Source organism: Zingiber officinale, chromosome 8B (assembly GCF_018446385.1).
Source record: "Zingiber officinale cultivar Zhangliang chromosome 8B, Zo_v1.1, whole genome shotgun sequence".
Classification (NCBI taxonomy): domain Eukaryota; kingdom Viridiplantae; phylum Streptophyta; class Magnoliopsida; order Zingiberales; family Zingiberaceae; genus Zingiber; species Zingiber officinale.
Genome location: NC_056001.1, coordinates 109,318,154 through 109,342,800, shown reverse-complemented (window position 1 = coordinate 109,342,800; position 24,647 = coordinate 109,318,154). Strand labels below are relative to the sequence as shown.

Below are 24,647 nucleotides of genomic sequence, written 5' to 3'. Positions count from 1 at the left end.
ATCTTAAATCATAAATTCACTACTAAATAATTTCTACATGCATATAGTATTTATTGAATAGCTTTTATATATTATAGCAAGTTACTCAATAGCTTTGTATAAATTTTAAATTCATTCTAAACTCTGAATTTTATAATGTAAAACAGAAGATTAAACTTTTGATTCAATTGGATTTTATCCATTTTGAACTGAATGATTCCCAGGTCAGCTGCAATGGCATACATAGCTGTTATTACTATTCTTTGATAACCTAGTGCGATGCTGCTGCAATGGCACACCTCCATTCCAATGACCACTCACACTTCAAGTGTAGCTCTATGAATCCTAGCATCCTTACCAGCATGTGGAGACAAACCCAGCTCTCAATTCCAATCATCCTGCGATACAGGGCTATTGGTAGACTGAGTTTGTCGATATCATGATGTATTCAACATGACATTGAAATTCACCGTAATAAACCATAACTCCACGAGATTTAACTAAGAAGTAAGCAGAAACAAATCCTGAAAGGTTGAAGGATAAACCAACAATATTGAAGGCACAAAGAACATTGTTCAAAATCTTAAGTACGATGACAAACTACTATTTCTTCAAGCAAATGGAACATCGGTTTAAGCGGCTGCAACAGAAAGCTGAACTTTTCTTACTGAGCAAATCGCTTAGTCCAGTCGGCTGCTATCTTGTGGTGCTTAGCTCGATCTGTCAAATATAATTGAGCAATACTTGAGTTGCGAGAAGTATCTGCAAGCAGGATAGAGGGGAATAAACAGCATATGAAGAGGATAAACAAATATGGTTCAAGGTCTAATTGAGCAATTAACGAAGTAGAGAATATATATGCACATACAGGGGTCAGGATTAGTGATGATGGATTTGATGGCAATTAAAACCTTGGAAATTGTTAAAGCTGGACTCCATCCATCCTTCAGGATGTCTAGATTTAGATTGCCGGCAGTATCAACATTGCAGTGATAAATCCGGGTTTTAAATGTCACCTGATTGCATAATGATGAAGATTACATAACCAACTTAAGTAGAAGATAAAAGATGATAGCAATTCTCACTTATTTTATTGCTCTACAAAATTTAACATTTCTATGTGGGCATCCATATATAGCTCAAGTCAAAATGTTTGGACTAGAAGTTGTTTGACCAACTCAGATATTCCTCCAAACAACCTAATATCCTTTGAAGTCACCAACTGCCTACCTATACATCACAGTTCCGACATACCAAACATGGGAATTCCAGTCAGTTTAAGTGACTTGTATAAGTGGTTCAGTCAAATTTCCAATTTGACTTTTCAAGGTTTCATCCACTAGAGATGAGTTCAACTTGAAAAGAAAACCTCCATAATAGAACTTGGAAACATATTCAAAGGATAACAATCTTCAAGGATTCAAGCTGGATTGCGGATAAAATTAATTTTTGTGAAACATGTGCCATGGATCATGGTGTGCTATGGCTGCTATAGCCCATTGGCAGCAATAAGCCACATTCAATACACTTCTATATTGAAGTCATCATTCAGCAGTAAATATGCTTCCTGTTATGTTCTGATAGAGCAATATGACTAATGTTATAGCTAAAAGATCCAGGATGATACTCTTAGACCTGAAAATGCAGAACATGATTGGTTTCGTTTTGTTTAGTTCAGGCTGTACCTTTGGAGCTTTGAACGGATACTCAGGTGGAAATATGATGTCAAGGAAAAAAATGCCACCTTCATATGGCGATCCTGAAATAAGAACAAAAGATGGTTGTAGTAAATGTTCCAGGCTGAACATTCTAAGGTTATTTATCGTTCTTATGAGAGCTTACTCCAAAAAAAGAAAGAAAGAAAGAAAGGCATATAGTCATGAAATTACAACATATAGACTATCAGCAATTAACAGAATCAACAGGCAAGTTGTTCAAAATCAGAAACCTAGAATGTACAAGAAATACTAGCTCATTTCTAATAGATTTTTCAAAAATTATAATGATTTTAGCATGTTTGTTGGCAACAATTTGTGCACAGTTTTATGTTTAGATTGAAATTTGGCAGTTCCTAACCATGGAATGGTTACAAAGTAGTATGATTTCAACAACACAAAACTCCTCCAATAATAGAATGATGCTGCCAAGTGACTGGAAATGGTATCCATCTATTTTGGTGGAATTCCAGATATAATTCTAATGCCAAAGCAATAGCTCACATGGAACGTAGTTGGAAAAGGAAAAATATATCAAATATGAATTAAAATTCATCTCAATTTGATAGTACAAAATTAATAAAATGATTTTCTCATGTTTGTTGTCAACAATTTGTGCACATTTTAATGTTGAGATTAAAATTTGGCAGGTCCTAACCATGGAATGGTTACAAAGTAGTATGATTTCAACAACACAAAACTCCTCCAATAATAGAATGATGCTGCCAAATGACTGGAAATGGTATCCATCTATTTTGGTGGAATTCCAGATAAAATTCTAATGCAAAGCAATAGCTCCCATGGAATGTAGTTGGAAAAGGAAATATATATCAAATTTGAATTAAAATTCATCTCAATTATAGTACAAAATTAATAAAACATAAGGAATTTTAGAAATACATGATTTTTCTAATTTAGAGGAAAATGTAAGGACTATAAAGAAAGCAGTAGGATGGTTTACACAAAACTAGTGTTAATCTACCAACAGTTGTTTGGTCTTAGTGGTAAGCAAGCGAAATCTTGAGGCTTTTCTGACAAAAGGTTTGGAGTTTGAATCTGTAGAATGACATTAGCACTATTTGGAGGGATTTAACCATATCGCTCCTGTCTCAAATGGGGATTTGTCACCTATCCAATATGGTGTGACAACACCCTATTATAAAAGACCAGAAAAGCTAGTGTTAATCCCAATAAGAACTATAATTACTATTGATATGGCGATAAAGGTGAACCCCTGAAAAACAAGTCAAAGTAAGGAAGATCAGCTGGTGCGGAGATCGAAGTCAAGAAGTGGTCAAAAGCACTAACCCGAGCTAGGGTGATTGGGCCTGGAACTGCCGACCGGGCTTGTGTGGTCGAGCGGGAACAACCAGTTGGACGTGAGTGGTTGACCGGACAAGAGTGGCCGACCGGACGTCCTGATCGACCGTACTTCGAGCAATTACTTAAGACTTACAGACGAGGTCAAAAACTAAAATATAACTTGCCTGATTCGCTGCTCTATTTGATCGGACCTAGGGGCCGGCCAGATATATCACGCCTCTTCGGGAAAAGGGAAGGCCGAGTGAAGAACGAGTTGTTGACTACATTCCTTGAGGCCGAGCTAGCCATCCCCTAGCCGAGTGGCGGTCGGACGGCCTAATGCGGGCCCCAAGGACCTGCAATTCCGTACTCCTTCTGGAAGTTAGTGCCATAAAGGACAAAGAATATCTTACTGACAAATCGCACATTCGAAGCTTTCAACCTGTCACATCGCAGAGATTTGCGCACTTGTTTAAGGAAAGGTGTCAGGATCACTTTATGGTCTGTCATTTCTTAGGAATGCTTCATAAAGTATGTTAATGCTTTAAGATCCGTGCATAACGCAATAGTGACATTATAAAAAGGGGTCTCCATCTATAGGCGGAGGCATGCGATGCTCTATTATTCTACACGCTCTTTGCTATTGTTTGCTTCCACTAGTTTCTTCTCCTGAATCAATCACTAACTTGAGTATCGCAGGGTCAACGCCAAGACCACCTCCTTGGCCCGGCACTAACGCTCTTTATGTTGCAAGACAACGCGAAGTCTTCACTTGGTCAGCAACACCAGCTCACCGCCTTTACCGCTTTCAGACAGGATCAACTATCAGTCTACACCTTTAGTTAGTAGTGTTTGAAAGATTTTTATGGCCATAAATAAAGGAGTTGGCGAATTACAATTGCTGTGCAAGCAGCATCAAACTTGAATGGAAGGCAAGTGAAGATGGATGGGCCAATGTTTTACAAACTTAAAAGGGCTTTTACACCAAGGTGTTCCTAGTTGGCTAAATTAGACTAAATGATAAAATAAAAATACATAAATAAATAAGGAGTGAAGATGCCACTAACACCAAGGGATTCTTGGTCAAGTACTATAAATGGATGGCACCCTAGGATATATGGGCACTAGCGCAATCAACACAGCCTGTGACACAGTGTTGGCTTGCCACATTTTTTTCTTAAGAAAGCCAATTTGACTTACCAAATTCCATAATGCTTGGCATCTAAAAGTGTTCACATATGCAGAGTTTGTTGCAAGAAGGAATAAAGGAGGGATTTATAAAGCAACTCTTGCTCAGCAGCTAAAGGCATCCATTAAAAATTGTTCAACAACCCAACTTAAAGATGCATATCTAGTCATGATTCCCTAGGATGGATAATCTACCAATGAGAATGAAAGATATAAGTTCTAATCATCAACTCACCATAATGCTATGTTTGTCTAAGCTAAAAGTCTAACATGCCACAAGAAAAACTAATTTGATTATTCCTTCAACCTGTAATCATAATGCTAATATTCTAAGGGTATAGGTTGTCCTGGTGGTTCAAAAAACAAAGAAAATCAGAAACAACATAGTCATTTAACATCTAAATATCATGGAAGGGGACAGCTCTCTTAAGAACCTAGCACATTTCACAAGAATGTTGAACCAATCCACAAATAGGTTTACATGATTGTAGCAAGTGTATAATCAAACTACAAACCCATAGATAACAATCTAATGATCTCAACCAGAAACAGATATTTGTAAGTGCAATGTCATGATCTCAATAAATTAGATGATGACGCAAATAATCCACTCGATCATGGAAATTTTAGTAAATTTTACCAAGTAGCAAATACTAACTAAAAGCTAGCAGTTGTAAAATGTGCATATAGGGGTCTAGACTGTTAAATATCACAGTAGGGATGCAAACTAATTGAAGAAATAGACCTTGGGGGCCAATGATAGTGGAGACCCAGTGGTACAGGTTATCTCCCTTGGGGCCAGCGGAGCAATCTGCGAGAAGAGGGTCAACATTCAACTCCTGCATCTCCTTTTGGATCCTCTTCCCTGAGGATGATACTGATGTAGTTGGTGGCCAAACTCGAACACCAACACCCCCTATGCCACCATTGCCTCCCCCACCAATCCCACCTCCTCCACTGCCATCACCTGAAGGAAGGCCACTAGTAGGTGTGGAAGACCTCATTTTCCACAATTGCAATCAATAAAAAGGGTAAAAAACTGGGAACAGAATAATAAGAATCAACTCTAAGAATATGTCTTGGCTTTGTAGGTTGTTAAGCTTGCTTTCCTAGGTAGAGATACTAGAGGGCATAACCTCTCTTCATAGGAAAATAGACCATTCAACCTGCAAGAGGACTAGATTCATAAAATCCATAAATTCAATAGCCTTTTAGATTAAAACTAAATAAATAACTATCCAAGCATTACTACCATGTATCAAACGATAAGAATGTATACAAATTCAATAATCAAGTGTAAGATTTTCAAATTATTGGTGATACTTCCACGATGCTGCAATGTGTTCCTCGTTGAAATTAATGTTGGATTGTTCAGTTTGTGTCTAAATTAAGTTCTTTTAAAATTCATTAATTTCAGAACTGATCACCATATTACAAAAAACCATGACAATAAAGCATTTATTCTCATATACATATATGTCATGAATTGAATTCGTAAGAAGAAAATTTGTTTCTCTCTCCTTAGATCCAAATACTAACATCAGTGACTAGTTCCAAAATCAGAAAGGTTCCACCAAGATTCTAATAAAAGAAAAAACAGTAAATAAGCTCTAAAATTTCAGTAATTTAATTACCAAGAGACGGGTTAAGGCCTGAGAGAAACACAATGTGATAGATCAATCATTTTAGTTAAGCCCTAAACCCTAATTATTGAATCAAGTAAGCATGAAACTTTGGAATTTAGTTACATAAGACCATAGGATTCTTAATCACCATATATTCACATTTCTGATTCTTTTATGGCCCACCCTTTGAAAACTAATTATATATTGTGACCATATACAAACAAAATAAATGTACAAGAAACTAAACCAAAATAATGAAAATTTTATGTTTTTCTACTTATTCTATTATAATATGTACATGTAGACGGAAAAAAAGAAGATAAAAAGATTATAATAGAAATGATATGTTAGTGCCAACAAACACATTGCCTCCGCATTTTAGGCACCATCATTCTCAAAGCTACATCAAGTGCATAGAAAATCATTCTCAAGTAATGTCAACCATCGTCATCAAGTAAAGCAGAAATTTTTCCACAATAGAAATCCTATTATTTTATATTGTATATTTTTGTAAGTCGTATGACAAACTATAGAAATTTAACAACTCCAATTTATCAGTAATCCTCATTTCCTTTGTGTGCAAAGGAAGATTGAAAAAACTGATGACAAAGGAAGATGAAAATCCAGTAATGGGGATCCAGATCGTTGTGCTTATCTAATTGAAAAGGATCCAGATCGTTGTGCTTATCTAATTGAAAAGGAAGTTATATGAGATTCGATTTCAGTTTATCAATAAGGTGACTCTACTATAACTAACACTCTTTTCCTTTGTTCAAAATAAAATCAAACATGATAAAAGAAGAGGGTGATCTTTTGCACTTTCTTGCCTTAGTGCTTTACTCTTTATTGGATCACCCTCTTCTTTTATCATGTTTGATTTTATTTTGAACAAAGGAAAAGAGTGTTAGTTATAGTAGTCACCTTATTGATAAATTGAAATCGAATCTCATATAACTTCCTTTTCAATTAGATGAGCACAATGATCTGGATCCCCATTACTGGATTTTCATCTTCCTTTGTCATCAGTTTTTTCCATCTTCCTTTGCACACAAAGGAAATGAGGATTACTGATAAATTAGAGTTGTTAAATTTCTATAGTTTGTCATACGACTTACAAAAATATACAATATAAAATAATAGGATTTCTATTGTGGAAAAATTTCTGCTTTACTTGATGACGATGGTTGACATTGCTTGAGAATGATTTTCTATGCACTTGATGTAGCTTTGAGAATGATGGTGCCTACAATGTGGAGGCAATGTGTTTGTTGGCACTAACATATCATTTCTATTATAATCTTTTTATCTTCTTTTTTCCCGTTTACATGTACATATTATAATAGAATAAGTAGAAAAACATAAAATTTTCATTATTTTGGTTTAGTTTCTTGTACATTTATTTTGTTTGTATATGGTCACAATATATAATTAGTCTTCAAAGGGTGGGCCATAAAAGAATCAGAAATGTGAATATATGGTGATTAAGAATCCTATGGTCTTATGTAACTAAATTCCAAAGTTTCATGCTTACTTGATTCAATAATTAGGGTTTAGGACTTAACTAAAATGATTGATCTATCACATTGTGTTTCTCTCAGGCCTTAACCGTCTCTTAGTAATTAAATTACTGAAATTTTAGAGCTTATTTACTGTTTTTTCTTTTATTAGAATCTTGGTGGAACATTTTTGATTTTGGTATAACTTGCATTTGAGGCCCTGGGTATGCTACTTCTATAATTTCATCCAACAAACCATAAAAATCATCCAGACTTGGTACATCAGGCTCCTCCAACGGCAATGTATTAGTGGCAAAAATTTGTTCACTTGTTGGAGGAAAACTAGAACTTGCACCAAGTGTCTCGGGAATATAATTCTGACAGCTTGCATCAATTACCATCCTCTGATATGGATTGAATTGTTCATAATAACTCTGATCCCCACTAACAGAGGCTTGGAAATTCCGTCCATAATCCTCATCAGATATGAACGATTCGCCATGACTTGTCCAATTATAATAATTCGGAGTAAAACCAAATCTACAAAGATGTTCTTCAACCTTATCGGTGGGTAAAAATTTGCCATTGTGACACTTTTTACACGCACACCTTATCTTCTTGCCATCCATATACATAACTTGACTAGATGCAAAATTCAAAAATTGTCTCAGGCCAGTGATAAACTCAGGAGTTAACCCCTGACGATTAGACAAATTCTTGTTATACATCCAACTTCGCTCATTCTGCATTTTACCTGAATTCAGCTATTTAGTTAAACATTATTAAAAGTAACTACAGATAAATCTTATCATTGAAGACAAAACAACAAAGAGGAGCTTATCAAAAAGAAGGGACACAGTTAATCAACTATAACATAATTATTTAAAGCTAACTTTATATATAGATCAGTAAATGCATATTAATGAACTTAGGAATACCAAAAAGAGGTGAACAAATACAGCTGTCTTCAACTACACTGAGATCACGCAAAATTGAGACTTGCACAAACAACATTATCAATTCAGGCAGTAACTTCCGAATATTAAATAAAAAATGAAACAATGATCAACCTCATCCTGCCAGGCACTGCCACGCGGCCACCCGCGGCCAAACGTGGCCACCGATGGCACCGGCAGCCAACCCGGGCCACCCACATCCAATCGAGGCCAGGGACGCGACGCGGGGCAGAGTTGGCCAGCCACACGACGGCGGCCAGCCACGGCTAGGCCCATGCCGGCGGCCAGACACCGGCCAGCCAGCGCCTGGCAGCGGCCAGCCACACACCGGCCAGGCAGCGGCCAGGCAGCTCCTGGCAGCGGCCAGGCAGCGCCGGGCAGCGGCCAGCCCGCACCGCCGGCCAGACGCCGGCCAGGCAGCGCCTGGCAGCCATCGCCTGGCAGCGGCCAGCCCACGGCCAGCCCGCGGCCACCCCGGAGATCACGTTGTCGCCGAGAGAGGGAGATCCGAGAGCAGCGTAGAGAGATGGGCTTACCAATCGAAAAGCTTCCACCGCCGGAGATCACGCGGTCGTCGCAGATCACGCCGTCGTCGGTCGGAGAACCCTCCTGAAAATCGCAGGTTGGAAGGGGGAACGGGGGAGACAGGAAAGAAACGGAGAAGAAAATAAGAAGCGCGTGATGAAGTATAGATCTAGGGTTTTTATTTTTTGTTTTCAATTTCGTCCCAAAATCTGGGACGAATTTAGGTAATCTTCCTAAAATTTAATTTTTTTAAATAAAAGAGGAAAAAATTTAGAAGGAATAAATACAGATTTACAAATATCGGAATTTGATGAAACAAATTTCTATGTGTTTGTATCATTGTCCTGATCGTAAATATATCCATAAAAATATTTTTTACCAAATATATTGATTTTTAAAAATTTTTAATTCCAATTTGACCTATTTTTGGTGTTAAAAATTTGAATCACTCAAAATAATAATTCAAAATTATGGATGATGGTATATTTACGATCAGGACAACGATACGAATGCATAGAAACTTGTTTCATGAAATTCCGATGTCTCTAGGTCAATATTTAAGGTTTGGGTCACTTATTTACAACCATTCGCTGTACAACACCTTTTTAGTTAGTAGCAACCTATATATATTTTAAAAAATATCTACCTAGAGACATCAGAATTTCGTGAAATAAGTCACTGTGCGTTCGTATCGTTGTCCTGATCGTAAATATATCCAGAAAATTTTTTTTGACCAAATATATTGATTGACAGAATTTTTTAATCCCAATTTGACCTATTTTTGGTGTTAAAATTTTGAATCAATCAAAATAATAAATCAAAATTATGGATGATGGTATATTTATGATCAGAACAACGATATGAACGCATAGAAACTTGTTTCATGAAATTTCGATGTCTCTAGGTCAAGATATAAGTCTTCGTTGTTTGATTTTCTTTTTTTAAAATTATTTTCAGTTTTGGGACGAATCCTGGATTCGTCCCAAAACTTGGGACGAGTCCAGAGATTCATCCCAAAAATTAAATTATTTAAAAAAAATAGAAAAAAATGGGACGACTTAAATATGGACCTAGAGACATCAAAATTTTATGAAACAAGTTTCTATGCGTTCATATCGTTGTCCTTATCGTAAATATATCCATAAAATATTTTTGACCAAATATATTGATTTTTGTAATATTTAATCCCAATTTGACCTATTTTTGGTGTTAAAAATTTGAATCACTGAAAATATTAATTCAAAATTATGGATGATGACATATTTATGATCAAGACAACGATACGAATGCATAAAAATATGTTTCATGAAATTCAAATGTCTTTAGGTCCATATTTAAGGTTTCAATCACTTATTTACAACCATTCGCTGCACAATACTTTTTTAGTTAGTAGCAACCTATATATGTTTTAAAAAATATCTACCAAGAGAAATCGGAATTTCATGAAACAATTTTCTATGCGTTCGTATCGTTGTCATAATCGTAAATATATCCATAAAAATATTTTTTACCAAATATATTGATTTTTAGAATTTTGTAATCCCAATTTGACCTATTTTTGGTGTTAAAAATTTGAATCACTCAAAATAATAATTCAAAATTATAGATGATGGTATATTTACGATCAGGACAACGATACGAACGCATAGAAATTTGTTTCATGAAATTTCGATGTCTCTAGATCAAGATCTAAGCCTTCGGTGTTTGATTTTCTTTTTTTAAAATTAATTTCAGTTTTGGGATGAATCCTGGATTCGTCACAGATTTTGGGACGAATCAAACTTGGGACGAATCCCGGGATTTGTCCCAAAATTTGGGACGAATCCAGGGATTCGTCCCAAAACTTAAATTATTTTAAAAAATAGGAAAAAAAATGGGACGCCTTAAATATGAACCTAGAGACATCGAAATTTCATGAAACAAGTTTCTATACGTTCATATCATTGTCCTGATCATAAATATATCCATAAAAATAATTTTTACCAAATATATTGATTTTTAGTATTTTGTAATCCCAATTTGACCTATTTTTGGTGTTAAAAATTTGAATCACTCAAAATAATAATTCAAAATTATGGATGATGGTATATTTACGATCAGGACAATGATACGAATGCATAGAAACTTGTTTCATGAAATTCCGATGTCTCTAGGTCAAGATATAAGCCTTCGGTGTTTGATTTTCTTTTTTTTTTAATTAATTTTAGTTTTGGGACGAATCCCGGTATTTGTCCCAAAATTTGGGACAAATCCAGGGATTCCTTCCAATACTTAAACTATTTAAAAAAAATAGGAAAAAATTGGACGCCTTAAATATGAACCTAGAGACATCGGAATTTCATAAAACAAGTTTTTATGCATTTGTATCGTTGTCCTGATCATAAATATATCCATAAAAATATTTTTTTACCAAATATATTGATTTGTAGAATTTTTTAATCCCAATTTGGCCTATTTTTGGTGTTAAAAATTTGAATCACTCAAAATAATAATTCAAAATTATGGATGATGATATATTTACGATCAGGACAACGATAATCCCAATTTGGCCTATTTTTGGTGTTAAAAATTTGAATCACTCAAAATAATAATTCAAAATTATGGATGATGATATATTTACGATCATGACAACGATACGAACGCATAGAAACTTATTTCAGGAAATTCTGATGTCTCTAGGTCAAGATATAAGCCTTCGGTGTTTAATTTTTATTTTTTAAAATTAATTTCAATTTTGGGACTAATCCTGTATTCGTCCCAGATTTTGGGACGAATCCAGGGATTCGTCCCAAAAATTAAATTATTTAAAAAATGGGAAACCTTAAATATGGACCTGGAGATATCGGAATTTCGTGAAACAAGTTTCTATATGTTCGTATCGTTGTCCTGATAGTAAATATATCCATAAAAATATTTTTGACCAAATATATTGATTTTTGGAATATTTTAATCCCATTTTGACCTAATTTGTGTTAAAATTTTGAATCACTCAAAATATTAATTCAAAATTATGGATGATGGCATATTTACGATTAGGACAACGATACGAACACATAGAAACTTGTTTCATGAAATTCCGATGTCTCTAGGTCAAGATATAAGTCTTCCGTGTTTTTTCTTTTTTTTAAAAAAAAAATAATTTCAATTCTGGGACGAATCCAGGATTTGTTCCTAAATTTGGGACGAATTCTAGATTTGTTCCAGATTTTGGTTGCAAACTTGAAACGAAATTTTTTCCTGTTGTAAACTTGAAACGAAATTTTTTTGTTGTAAATTTCGTTGATCATTTGGGTCGAAATTTATTTTTGTTGGTAAATTTGTCCCAATTTTGGGACGAATTATTTTCGTTCCAGACTTTTGTCCCCAAATTTATATTTTTTTGTAGTGATATTACCTCATGATGCCCATACATTTTTTCAGTTAGTTCCAATTAGCTAAGCACCTAGAGAAGGAATTAGCTAACAGCAACAAAAGAAAGCTACACATGATCGGGTGAAAGACCAGCCACAAGGCTAATTGTTATTTGTGAAGCTTAAGTGAAATATGCAAGAAACTAATTAAAAAAAAGAAGCATCGATTATTTCCTGGTGTGAAGAAAAACATTACCAATTCTAGTTCTTACCTTGAGGCCATTGAGAGATTACCAATTCTTTGAGGGATTGCACAGTAGTGGAAGATTTATACGAGCTCTCGTTCTCCCTGCCATCCCGCGAATCTCAGCCCTCTCTTGCCACGCCCTCCCTCGTCGCGCCCGAAGCTCCTTGCAACGAAGCTCCCCGTGATGTCCACCCTCGCCGAGAATTATGGTTCAGTGAGGAGAAATAGTTGATAAGATGTAATTAGCCATCAAAAAACTGCTTTTTGGTTTGATTATTTGTATAAACTTCTTAAGAAAGCTAGAGGCTTGCAATTGTGGTTTGGACTTATAAAATCTGTTTTGGTTGGAAGTTGAATCTGGTATAGAAGACTGTTTGATGCCATAAGAACATTTGGGTCCATTGGTTATTGTCATGGACATCATCACAGATGTGATATGAATTTGTTTTGTTTTCATAAAATTATGAGAAAATACTCAGAAGGGCTCTCAGATTTTTATATTGTAAAATCTCCATGAATATGTCGGATTTTTTCTTTTTTTTTTTTGGCTTGTCGTCGTCGTCGTCGTCGTTGTATGTTACACATTGTCTTTACATGGGCTTTCAATCTACCCAACACTCGTATCCATAAGTCGGCATAGTAAACAGAACTATAACAGATTTCTGGAAGGACCCTTGGAAGTGGCATATTTTTGTCAAATTAAAGTGGCCAACCTATTTCAAAGCATAAAAAATTCACTTCATATTTCAGAAGTTTGTGAGCCGCTGGAAGGCTAACAATAAGACTGCTAAAAGCTAGTATACATCTTTGGAGATGGGCTATATCAAGGATAATGGAAACCTCTGCCATTTGAGGAAACAACTGGAATGGTAAAAGTGCATTAAATGTACTAGAGTAGTAATTTTTTTGTGGAGATTAGTTTGGAACAGAATTCGCACAAATGAGTTACTATGATATGCAAAATCCTAACAAGATTGTCTAGGCAGTAGTGTGTAGAAGAGGAAAGAAGTCGAGCACTTCTTAGTAATAATTTTACTTTAGAGGTATGAACTGGAATCAAGGGGAAGGCTTAAATAAGGAAAAATGTTGGAAAGAGAGAATTCTTTAACGGTTTGATAGTGATATATAATTTGGATAGAAGTGCCTTACGTGCAGCCACTGAAACAGGGAAAATGTACGGTGGAAATAAAAAAATATTAGAAACACCACCTTAACAAGACAACTCAATTACTGACCTAACAAATATTTCACAACATATTAGATTATATATGTTTCAAATTCAATACACCACTTGCAATACTATTATTTCAACTTGAACTAAGATAAAATTTGTATTCGCATTTCAACTAAAATAACTACTTGAAACAATATAACATGTCTAATCACTATCACTAATTTCTAAAGAATCAAAAAGTTATTCTATGTTTTTCAATGTATCTTTCAACTTAGTTTTTTTTTCAGACTTCAAAAGTTTGCTAACTTCGAAAATTTCTTGTCTGAATTTAATTTCGAAGTTGAAGTTGCACATGATGAAATGGAAGTTTGTGCAAATTTTATATCTAAGTACACTTGAAAAGTTTTTTTTTTTTTTTGCCTCCTCTCTACTTTTGTAAGATTGATGTATGATGTCTTTAAAGCCAGTAACTTGACTTGATGCTTCTATTCATATTTCCTAAATACTCGAATTATATTCAACAAACACAACATATGTTTTTCCCTACGCTAAAATTAACATTCACAATTTTGTATAAAAAAAATATTAATACTTAAAATAAAATGACTTACTAAAAGAAAATGTTGTTTTGTAATTTTCTTAAAAAAAAAAAACAACTGATTTGAAAAAACAAATGAGGTTATTAAACTAACACTATTAATTGATTTCTTAGTAATCACTAATAAAATTACCTACTACGGCACATGTTCAACAATTGATGTTTCATATTGCAATAGAACCGTCGTAGCTACCAGTATAAGACAAAAGCAAAACAATAGAAACAAATCATGTTTTGCTAAGAAATTTTAATATAGATAAAAGCAAGCGTAATCATGCAATTTCTAAAAATGATTAACAGGATCAACATTAATTGAGAATTGAAATTTGCAACACAAGCAATACAATCCGATCGAAAAGAATAGAATTGTGTTATCTACTGGTATAACATAGATCCAAAATAATAGAAAAATAAGAGTAATCATGCAATTTCTAAAAATGATTAGCTTATACCGGTAATAGAGCTTCGTCGCGACGAGGGAGGGAGGGCACACGAGGAAACCCTCACTTCAGTCTAGCGAGTGAGGGCAACTAGGAGGGTGCGGCAAGGGTCGACGTCACGTGTCACGACGAGGGAGGTATAAGTACCCTAGGCGAGTTTTGATGTGACCAATCAAATTAAGTTAGGTCCTGTTATATTTGAACTTTGTGTCTAAGTGTACAGGAACTTAGGAACACAGGAAATCGAGCGGAAGACGCAGTGGACAAGAAGGATGACATGGGAAGCCAATCGATATACTCAGTGCATCTGAGAGACGAGAAGCTGTAGAAGAGTATACTGACGGACAAGAAGGACATGCGCAGCGCTTCCAAGGGATGAGAAGCCGCAGTGGAAGACTGCTCGAGGATAAGGCCAGAATTCGGTTCGGGTGAGCTCAACTATGGATGACTAGAGAAATCACCCAAGTGACCGAAGCAAAAGCCGGATAAGTCAACACAAAGTTGACTTGTCCAGGCGCCTGGACCAAGTCCAGGCGCCCGACCGCCTTGGGCCAATATAGGCGCCCTTTTGGAGATGTTGCAGCGGGGATAAAGTTTGGATCCACATCAGCAATAGTTCAGGCGCTCGGACTTGTCCAGGCACCTGGGTACCAGAAAAATGTTATTGTCGGACCGTTAAAGAGCCATTGTAAGCAGATAAGATGCACTGCTAGGGGCGCTCAGACCTGCTCCAGCCGCCTAGAGCTACCACGTCAGCCAATGGATAAATTCGGCTAGTAAACTATAAATAGAGCCCTGATCTAAGGAGTTCATACAACACACTGTATTCAAATTCTTTCGTTGTCTTTGTGCTTTCAACAACTGTAAGAGGCTACTTTGCCTGCATTCAAGGAGAATGTTGTTGGTGTAATTTGCACTAATGATGTAACTCAGATTCTGCTGAATGATAAGTGGATTAAAGTTAGAGTGTTTGTAGTCTAATTACTTTACTAAGTATGCAGGAGTTGATGGGTCTGAAGGACCTGACACCCGTCTGAAATTCAGCTAGGTCTGCGGGACTTGATAGTTGATGCGAAGTCTAGATAAGTCCGTGAGACCCGATATCTGGCGAGAAGTCCGGTTTGGTTCGCGGGACCTGACAACCAGTTGAAGCCCAGTTGGGTCTGCGAACCTGACAACTGGCGGGAAGACCTGGTGGGTCAAAGGCAAGTCAAGCGTTTGCAGTTGATAAGTAAGAGGTAAGTAACTGGAGGAGAGATCTAGTGAGGACGCGTTCCGGTTGAGGGAAATGTACCCGGAGGTCGATAAACTTGACGGATCAAGTTTTGACGAGAGATCACCACGTCAACAACGGTCCAAGCGTCCAGAGAGTTTCCAGGCGCCTGAAATGGGCATATATAAAGGCCTTCGACCAACGGCTTTAGAACGATCTACTACAACTTTCGTTCTTGCACGCTGCTCCAAGAAGGCTCCGGCGATCCTGAAAAGTTGCTCCAACATTTAACGATTAAGGAACTCAATTGATTCTTTCTTCTTATCGGTAACTTTTCGGTTTATAATTCATGTACTAAAACTTTATAATTCAAATATTCGAATTGATAGTGATTGCCCAACGAAAGCTATTGACAATCACGAGCCTTGGAGTAGGAGTCATCACATGCTTCGAACCAAGTAAAGCTTGACCTTGTAAGAATTGTTTTTATTTCTTTATTCCACTCTGTAACTTGTTTTATATTGCGATTTTCGAAGAACGTTATTCACCCTCCCCCCTCTAGCGTCTTTACGATCCAACAAATGTTAGTGGAGCTTTTTTATTACCTTGGATTAACAATCATCCTTGTTGTAAATAAGTAAAACCTCTTGTCTCTTACTTTTATGTTTGTGTTTATTATCTTTAATTAACTAACATATGCTCATTGCTAAGCTGAAAAGCAATAGAAGTTTTAAATTCTAACTTGCATGCTATTCATTCCTCCCCTCTAGCCGACCTTAGCGGGACCAAGAGGAGGGAAGGAGGGAGGCCCCGAGAAATCCTAGCTTTGTCGCTATGAGTCAGGTAGGCTTTAAGGAGGGCGCAGTGAGATTCGATGTCGCGGGGAGCTTCGTTGTAGGGAGCTTCAGGCGCGACGAGGGAGAGCGTGGCAAGAGAGGACCGAGATTAATGGGAGGGCGGGGAGAATGAGAGCTCGTTTCATCGAGGGAGGGCACCTGTGAGAGCTCGTCGCGGAGAAGGAGCTCGCGGTAAGGAGAATCGCGAGGGCGAGAGAGGACTAGGGCTTCGATGAGGAAGGATTTAGCTAGGAAAAGTTCATTTTACGAAAATAACAAGGAAAAAAATGATGATGACACGGTGAGAAAATTTTGATTTAAAAAAAAAAAGGTTACATGGACTTGCCATGATAGCATGCACACATTTATATGAGTGATCATGGACGATATCCTACGTGGGCTCATGACGCAATTTTGAGCAAAATTTTTTAATCGTTCTTAAATATCATTTGCATGCAACAACTTTCCTCTATTTCTTCTTAAATTATAAAAAAAAATTCTCTCCTTTGATTGCATGCACAACCATCGCTGTGATGTTGGTCTTTGAAAATCAGCACCAAGACGGCAACTAACTAGTGTGTTTAAGCCATGGTGCTAATTTTTAAAAACCAGTACCATATTAACAACCAGTTGGTTTTTAAAGACCAGCACCACCTTAGTGCTAGTCTTTAAAAACTAAACTAAGGTAGTGGTTGATATATTTAAACTGTGGTGCTGGTCTTTAAAAACCATCATCAGGTTAAAAATCAATATCATGCACCAAGGACTAGCGGTGGTTGTGCATGTAATCAAATAAGAGAGAATTTTATTATAATTTAAGAGGAAAGAGATAAAAATTGTTACATGCAAATGAGAGAGATTAAAAAAATTGCTCAATGGCGCACCATGTTCCCACGTATGATGTCGTCCACGATCGCTCATATAGATGAGTGGCCATGAGCGACATCTGGCATGTGCTATCTGACACAACGTTGTGACAAATCCTATCTCTTTCCTCTCTCATCTAACTACAACAAAATAAAATTCTCTTTTCTCTCTTTTGATTGCATGCAACAACCATTTTAGAGAGAGAGAGAGGGGTGTGAAATGTCTAAATATTTAATAATATTAGAATTCCTTCTGTTTTTTTTCCCCTCTTGAATTCTATCGATTGTAATATATTTCCAAATAATAAATTTCAGTAAATAATTCATAAGAACAAATCCATTGAATACACTGATTAAACCAACAAATAAATGTTGTGACTCCAAAAATTCTTTGCTAGTTTCTGGTGCGAACTCCACCATAAATAAGACATCCAACACCAACGAACAACATTCTGTCTCTCCATGGAATGCATAAACAAGGCATTGCTTGTTCTGATTAAATTTATCTGATGAACAAAGCTCAGTTTTTTTTAGCAAATTCAACCTTCTAAGTCGCTTGTCTCGACGCTTTACAAAAAATTGACTGAACTCCATTCCAAATACTTCCATTTGGAGGAAGATTATCAGCACTAGGAACAGATTAATTGGCTCCTAACGTAATGCGACACTATCGTACCACTGCAATGAAAGAATGGTGCGAAACTTCAACTGTTGATAGGTAACTTCTGTTTACCAAGTGCTATGAATGTTTGGTGTGACACTGTTTACTTGTATATTCCAACAAAAAGAATGTCATATACAAGAGTTGCATTTGCTGAAATATTGCAGTCACCTGAAAAAAACCATAGCACATTAATCTTAATCTTGGGTTAGTAATATATGAACAGAGAAATATATTCCTATTCCAAGCTTAACAGTATATTAAATTATCATAATGCAAATTTGGTGATTAGGATAGTACCAAATAGCTTCAGTACTGATAAATAGGTATCACACTAAATATAAGTATGAACCAGAGAATTTTTAGGCCAAAGAGAATTTTTAGGGAACAAGTAATCAACAAAGACACCAGGATAGTTTACATCTAGTTGCTGCAAGTACAAGGATACAATGAGTTACTGGATGAATCACAATCTGGCCGCCAGAGTTGAAATTTCTGAACCTTTGGTTATGTCAGAATTAACATGCAGGTGCTTTATATGCCTCCTGAATTATCATCAGAAAGGGACGGTGACTGAAGTGATAAATGATCTAGGCACCTAATTAACTGAGGAAAATCTCAAAAGAATGACAATTCAATTATTATATTTGTTTGAATTAGGGTAAATGTTTAGTTACTAATAAAGTAATCCAGTCAGCTTGCAAAAATTTCAACAAGTAGGCTGATCATGGAACTTTTGGATGCCATTCACCAACCTTGATGTTTATCCAGCGTAACAAATTGGAGATAGATCGTTGTTTTCAATTCAAAATGCTTTTAAATGACCAGTGCACCTAGGAGACACGCATGATGTTGTAAACCTGTGACTCTCTTCCAATGAAACGCACGATGATTCTAGTTGTCAATTCAGTACGATTTTTAGTTTACCTGTATTTACCAGGAAACACGTAGTTCAGAGATATAAAAAATATTTAGGAATTACAAGGCAAACAATTAGTATCAATGGTAGCACAAACAAAGCATCGGGTAGTTGATGAACCTACCATACCCGCTCCGATGCGCATGGTGAGAGATCTTCCACGCTTATAATTAACTGCTGTCAAACTCTGTGCCATCTGCAAACGGTGCAGTATAGTGAACCTGTGAGAGGACAAGTGAATGGGCCAAAGCATAGATCAGTAAGAAAAAAAATCACAAGATTCAAACTATCATTCTATCCAATAAACTAATTCATTGTCTTTTGAATGCAATGGAAGAAATCATCATTGGACCAGTAAAAGATTTCACGGTGTATTGTTCATTTTTATTGCTCCATAGATGGTGGGAAAATGTAATATGAAAAGTCCCATTTTATCAATTATAGTTATAGTTCTAAAATGGCAGCGACATATTGGCATGTTCATGTACCAAAGCGAGTATTGTCCTCTCGGGACGGTGCGGCGGTGATTAAGACATAGGGTGTTGTCACATGAGGTCTTGGGATCAAAACTCGACGTGTTCGAGCATGCCTCTCCCCATGCTTTGCCACTTGCACTAATGGCTAATAGTCACCCGTGATTTACCTCTTCCGGTTGGCCTAGGAACAGGTTGGCGGGGCACTGGGGGCGAGCGAATTGTCTTTTTTGCCACATGAATACGACTATGAAGACCTAGTCGTTGATACTGATCATGTCCGAAAATCGTGAAAAATGCTAGCTAGGGACTTTTGGGTTGACCGTGTGTAGACTTCGCTCCGCTCTGCAACACAAGAAGCGTTAGTGCCGAGCTAGAGAAGGGGTCCCAGCATTGGCCTTCCGACGCTCAAATCAGTCATCGGAAAAATGGAAGAAAGCGGAGCAACAGTAAGCACAGACATGAATAGTGAATAATGTGTACCTCCGCCGGTGCATGGATCTTCCCTTTATATAGCGCCCCAGCAGGCGACTTGCACACGCCTTCAGGGGCGGGCACGCTTCCCTAACCATCCTGTGAAAGGACATGTCAAGAAAGTCTCTCTGACACTATACCTTAATAGGACATGTAAATCCCTAATAAGACAGTAGAAACTTCCGTCGTACGATCCGCATATTGACAATGCCTTGTTGTCACAGACATTATCTCCTAAAGGGATACCCAGAGATATGAGAGAGGTCCCACTGTTTGGCTGAGCGGGGGAGCCGCTCGGCCGGGGATCCCTGCACGGTCGACCTCTGCTGCTTTCCCTGTAGTGACATCGTTCGATAGATTGTTTCTGCCCAACCAGATGAGCGCTCCGGTCGTCTTTGTAGGGATCAAAAAGTGCTAAGGGGTGGGGGTGAATAGTGCTCGTGGCTAATTCGTTTGTTTTGAGTAAATACGCAGCGAAAAATAAAGATAAACAACACAAACACTAAGAATTTACTTGGTTCGGAGCTTGTGGCGGCTCCTACTTTAAGGCCAGCACGTGAGAGTACTTTCGATGGACAATTACTAATCAATCAGAAAGATTACAAATAGAGTTTTACAAGTAATTAGAAATTTAAAGAATATCGACAACCTTGTATAAGAAAATCTCCAGTAGAACCATCGTCGGAGCTTTTGGGCTTCGTAGAAGCGTTTTTTGAGTAGCTCGAAGAAGCAGAAGTCGTTCGTTGTGTTGTTCTCAAGCTCTTGGACGAAGCTGCTTTTATAGGTTGTTCCAGGAGCCCAGAACCCCTCCGGGCGCCTAGACCACATGGCTCGGCCACTCTACGGGCTCTACATCAGTTTGGCGATAACTTTTGAGTTCTGGGTGCTTAGACTGAGTCCGAGCGCCCGGACTAGCTCGAGACGCTCGAACTAGTTTCGGGCGCCCGGACCAGATTTTTCTAGCCCTTTATTTGCTACAAAATAAAGTTAGTTCAGGTAAAAACAATATATATATAATATGAAATTTGGCAGCCTCTGACTTTGAGTTTCGTTGAAACTCTAGGTTGAACCGACCCCTACTGTTCCCTCTTCGGGGAATGCGTCCTCACCTACTTCTCTCAGGAGTAGTTACCTATTGCTAGACCGGTCTTCCAGATCGACTGGACTTTTGCTCAGCGCCTGAGGCTTCAGATCTTCATGCTGGACGTCCTCTCCATGACCCGTCCAGACTTCCACTCGGTCCGCGACTACCAAGATTTCAACCTAGAGTCCCTGACTCTAGAATTTTGCCCAAAGCGCTCAACCTGCCAAGACTTTCCGCCTAGGGTTACCTCCTCCTAGAACCTAGGGTTACCACCCCCTAGGATTTTTCACCTATATAACCGTAGCTAGGGCTTTTGCGTAAAAACACTTTGGACTTACCTGCAATCTCATTCAAACTTGTTAGATAACAAATAATCTTAACTTTGAACCCTTTGCCATTATCAAAACCCAGGTTCGATCGTCTGATGCTTCCCACACCAACAATCTCCTCCTTTTGATTATGGCAACAAAAATTTAAAGTTAAGTAAAACATAAAGAACAGGAATGCAGCTTGTAGCATAAATGCACATAGGTGCAATTAAAAAGATGCAACGGTTAGACCAACTTGTTATAGCTCCCCCTTAATCACTTAACTTAATCTTTTCCTTAACTTTAGAATTTTTTAACTTTTCTTCCCCTTTGACATATATCAAAAATGTATACTTTAAACTTATAGAATATGGAGAAAATTTCATAAAGATTGTTAGTTAAGATAAATATTTTGATAAGCACTTAGCTTTAAGAAGATATTAAAAAGGAGCTTAGCTTTTAAAAAGATTTTGATAAACACTTAGCTTTAAAACGATTTTGAAACAATCATTTTGATAAACACTTAGTTTAAAAAATGATTTTGACAAACACTTAGCTTTAAAAAGATATTGTTAAACACTTAGCTTTAAAATGATTTAATAGACACTTAACTTTAAAATGATTTGATAAACACTTAGCTTTAAAATAATTTTGTTAAACGCTTAGCTTTAAAATAATTTGATAAACACTTAGATTTAAAATGATTTGATAAACACTTAGCTTTAAAATAATTTTGTTAAACACTTAGCTTTAAAAAGATTTTGTTAAACCAAAAAAACGGTCTTTTCAAAAGTAAATAACTATTAAAAAAAAATTAAACTTTCTTTTTCAAAAATACTTTTAACTTTTAATGGAAAATTTTAACTTTGAAATTTTGAAAAAGAATATTTTAACTTTCAAAGATATTTAACCCTTAACTTTCAAAGAATACTTTTAAGTAGATTGATGATGAGTTATTTGGAAAATTACCAAATTCATTTTAAGGATATACTCTGGAAACAGAAGTGAACATAGTATCTTCCAAAATCAGAACTCTCTACTCATATAGAATTGCTAAATAGACATAATCCTATTTTGAAGCATATTCGGATTTGGGTAGTCCAGCACATATGCTGAAGAGAGACAATGATAAGTTGGACAGGAATTCACTTGTTTGTAAGTTATCCTAGAGAAATGAAAGTAGGTTTATAGTCTTAAAAATCAGAAGGTCATTGTTAGCATCAATGATCGATTTTTAGAAAAGGACTATGTAATAAACCACGTGCCCATAAGTAAATTTGTTCTTAAGGACATGTCTAATCTAGTACCAACTGTACAAGATGAAATATCACAAGAAACTGCAACACGTATCACAATTGATACACAATTATAGACAGTACATCATCGTAGTGGGAGAGTTGTCAAATAACCAAAAGGATTCATGTTTTGGGAAAGTTTTTGGACTTGATCCCAAATGAACATGAGTCTGATCCCGGAAATATGATGAAGCACTCTAAAATAAAGATGTAGCATCTTGGCAAAGAGCAATGAATATAAAATTAGAATATATGTATTCTAATCAAATCTAGAAGCTTGTAGAACCACCAGATGGTGTAAAAGCCATTGGGTGAAAATATGTCTACAATAGGAAAAGATGGATAAACAGGAAGGTGGAAACTTTCAAAGCAAGGCTTGATGAAAAAGGAAACTTTTTTACTGGTAGTCATGCTTAAGTCTATCCGGATTCTTTTATCTATTTAGCAAGTGGATGTCAAGACAACATTCCTTAATGGAAGTCTTGAAGAAAGCATTCATACAAAACAACCAGAAGGGTTCATTGCAAAGGGCAAAGAGCATTTTGTGTGCAATCTCAATCAGTCTATGGACTGAGGCAAAGCTTCAAGGTCTTAGAACATCCGGTTTATCAAAGGAATCCTGACCTATGGATTTATTTAGTAACCGGATAAGTCTTGTGTATACAAAAGGTGTGATGGAAACATGGTGATATTTCTTGTACTATACGTAGATAACATTTTTGGTAGTTGGAAACAATATCAAAATGTTGTCAGAAGTAAGGGTATGGTTGTCGAAACAATTCGATATGAAGGACTTGGGAGAATGTATATATTCTTGGGATCAAAGTAATAAGGGATCGCAAGAAAAGAATATTTTACTTATCCCAAGCTTCATATATCGAAAAAAATCCTTGCTCGTTTTAAGCATGCAAAACTCCAAGAAAGGTTTCTTACCTCTTTAATATGGAGTAACTTTATCTAAAGAGATGTCTCCGTAGACATCAAAGGAGATAAAGGACATGAAGACAGTTCCTTATGCTTCGGCTGTGGGAAGCCTAATGTATGCAATGCTATGTACGAGACTGGATATCTATTTTACCGTGGGCATAATTATTAGATATCAAAGCAACTCTGGACAAGGGCATTGATCTGCGGTAAAGCATATATTGAAGTACCTTAGAGGCACTAGAGATTATATGCTAGCTTATAAGGCAGATAATTTGTTTCCTGTGGGTTGCATGGATTTTAACATCCAATCAGAAAGGGACAATAGTAAGTCAACCTCAGGGTTTTGTGTTTACTTTAGGAGGTAAAGTCATAACTATAGAAGAGTGATAAGCATAGGTGTTTTTCTGGACTCCACCATAGAAGCTTAGTATATGGCAAGCCTTTGAGGTAGCCATAAAAGCTGAATGACTCAATAACCTCAAGATAGACTTAGATATGATTTCTGGTTTGTCCAAAGATTATTACAATTTATTGTAATAATAATGGTGCAGTAGCAAACTTGAAGAAACCATTAGTCTATAAGGCAAGTAAACACAATAGAGCGCAAGTACCACCCAATACGAGAAATGGTATAAACGAGGAGAAGTTGTTGCTACCTAGATTACATCAGATGATGACCTATAGATCTTTTCACTAAGGCCCTTAAGGCAAGAGCTTTTGATGGGCATGTTGAAGGGTTGGGATTCAGATGTATGGCAGCAGATATAGCAGCTTAGTCTTTTAGTATAAGTGGGAGATTGTTAGGATATATACTAAAAGCCTAGCTTTTGGTATAAACATTTATCTAGAAATAAGAATCACATTGGTCAAATGTCTACATTTACGATAAATGTGTAGGTCCCTTTGGAGGCCGGCAAGAGGGGAGGGGTGAATTGCCCTACAAAATAAAACCAAAAACCCTTCTCGGATATTCAACTAACTTAAAAGAACTTGTAA

At 36.6% G+C, this 24,647-nt stretch overlaps 1 protein-coding gene across 3 annotated transcripts; it reads right to left on the bottom strand.

The window, feature by feature from the left end:
- Positions 1 to 454: 454 nt before the first annotated feature.
- On the bottom strand, positions 455 to 8,934 carry LOC122016710 (constitutive photomorphogenesis protein 10-like). 3 transcript variants are annotated; one of them, XM_042574097.1, is made up of 5 exons: positions 8,798 to 8,934; positions 4,930 to 5,350; positions 1,665 to 1,738; positions 848 to 995; positions 455 to 741 (listed from the first exon to the last, which is right to left on the bottom strand). In XM_042574097.1, exons 2-5 carry the CDS (start codon positions 5,186 to 5,188, stop codon positions 644 to 646), a joined length of 579 nt encoding a protein of 192 aa, XP_042430031.1. In that variant the 5' UTR covers positions 5,189 to 5,350; positions 8,798 to 8,934; the 3' UTR covers positions 455 to 643. The 3 variants fall into 3 exon arrangements, with proteins under 3 accessions (XP_042430031.1, XP_042430030.1, XP_042430032.1); XM_042574096.1 differs by having other exon boundaries at positions 4,930 to 5,361; positions 8,798 to 8,933; XM_042574098.1 differs by having other exon boundaries at positions 455 to 699; positions 4,930 to 5,361; positions 8,798 to 8,933.
- Positions 8,935 to 24,647: the final 15,713 nt, after the last annotated feature.

Coding starts and splice junctions, on each gene's coding strand:
- LOC122016710 (XM_042574097.1), bottom strand. CDS start 5,188: ATGAGGTCTTCCACACCTACTAGTGGCCTTCCTTCAGGTGATGGCAGT. Junction 1,739..4,929: donor CACTATCATTGGCCCCCAAG/GTCTATTTCTTC, acceptor TTCTTATTTCAG/GATCGCCATATGAAGGTGGC. Junction 996..1,664: donor ATCCGTTCAAAGCTCCAAAG/GTACAGCCTGAA, acceptor TTATGCAATCAG/GTGACATTTAAAACCCGGAT.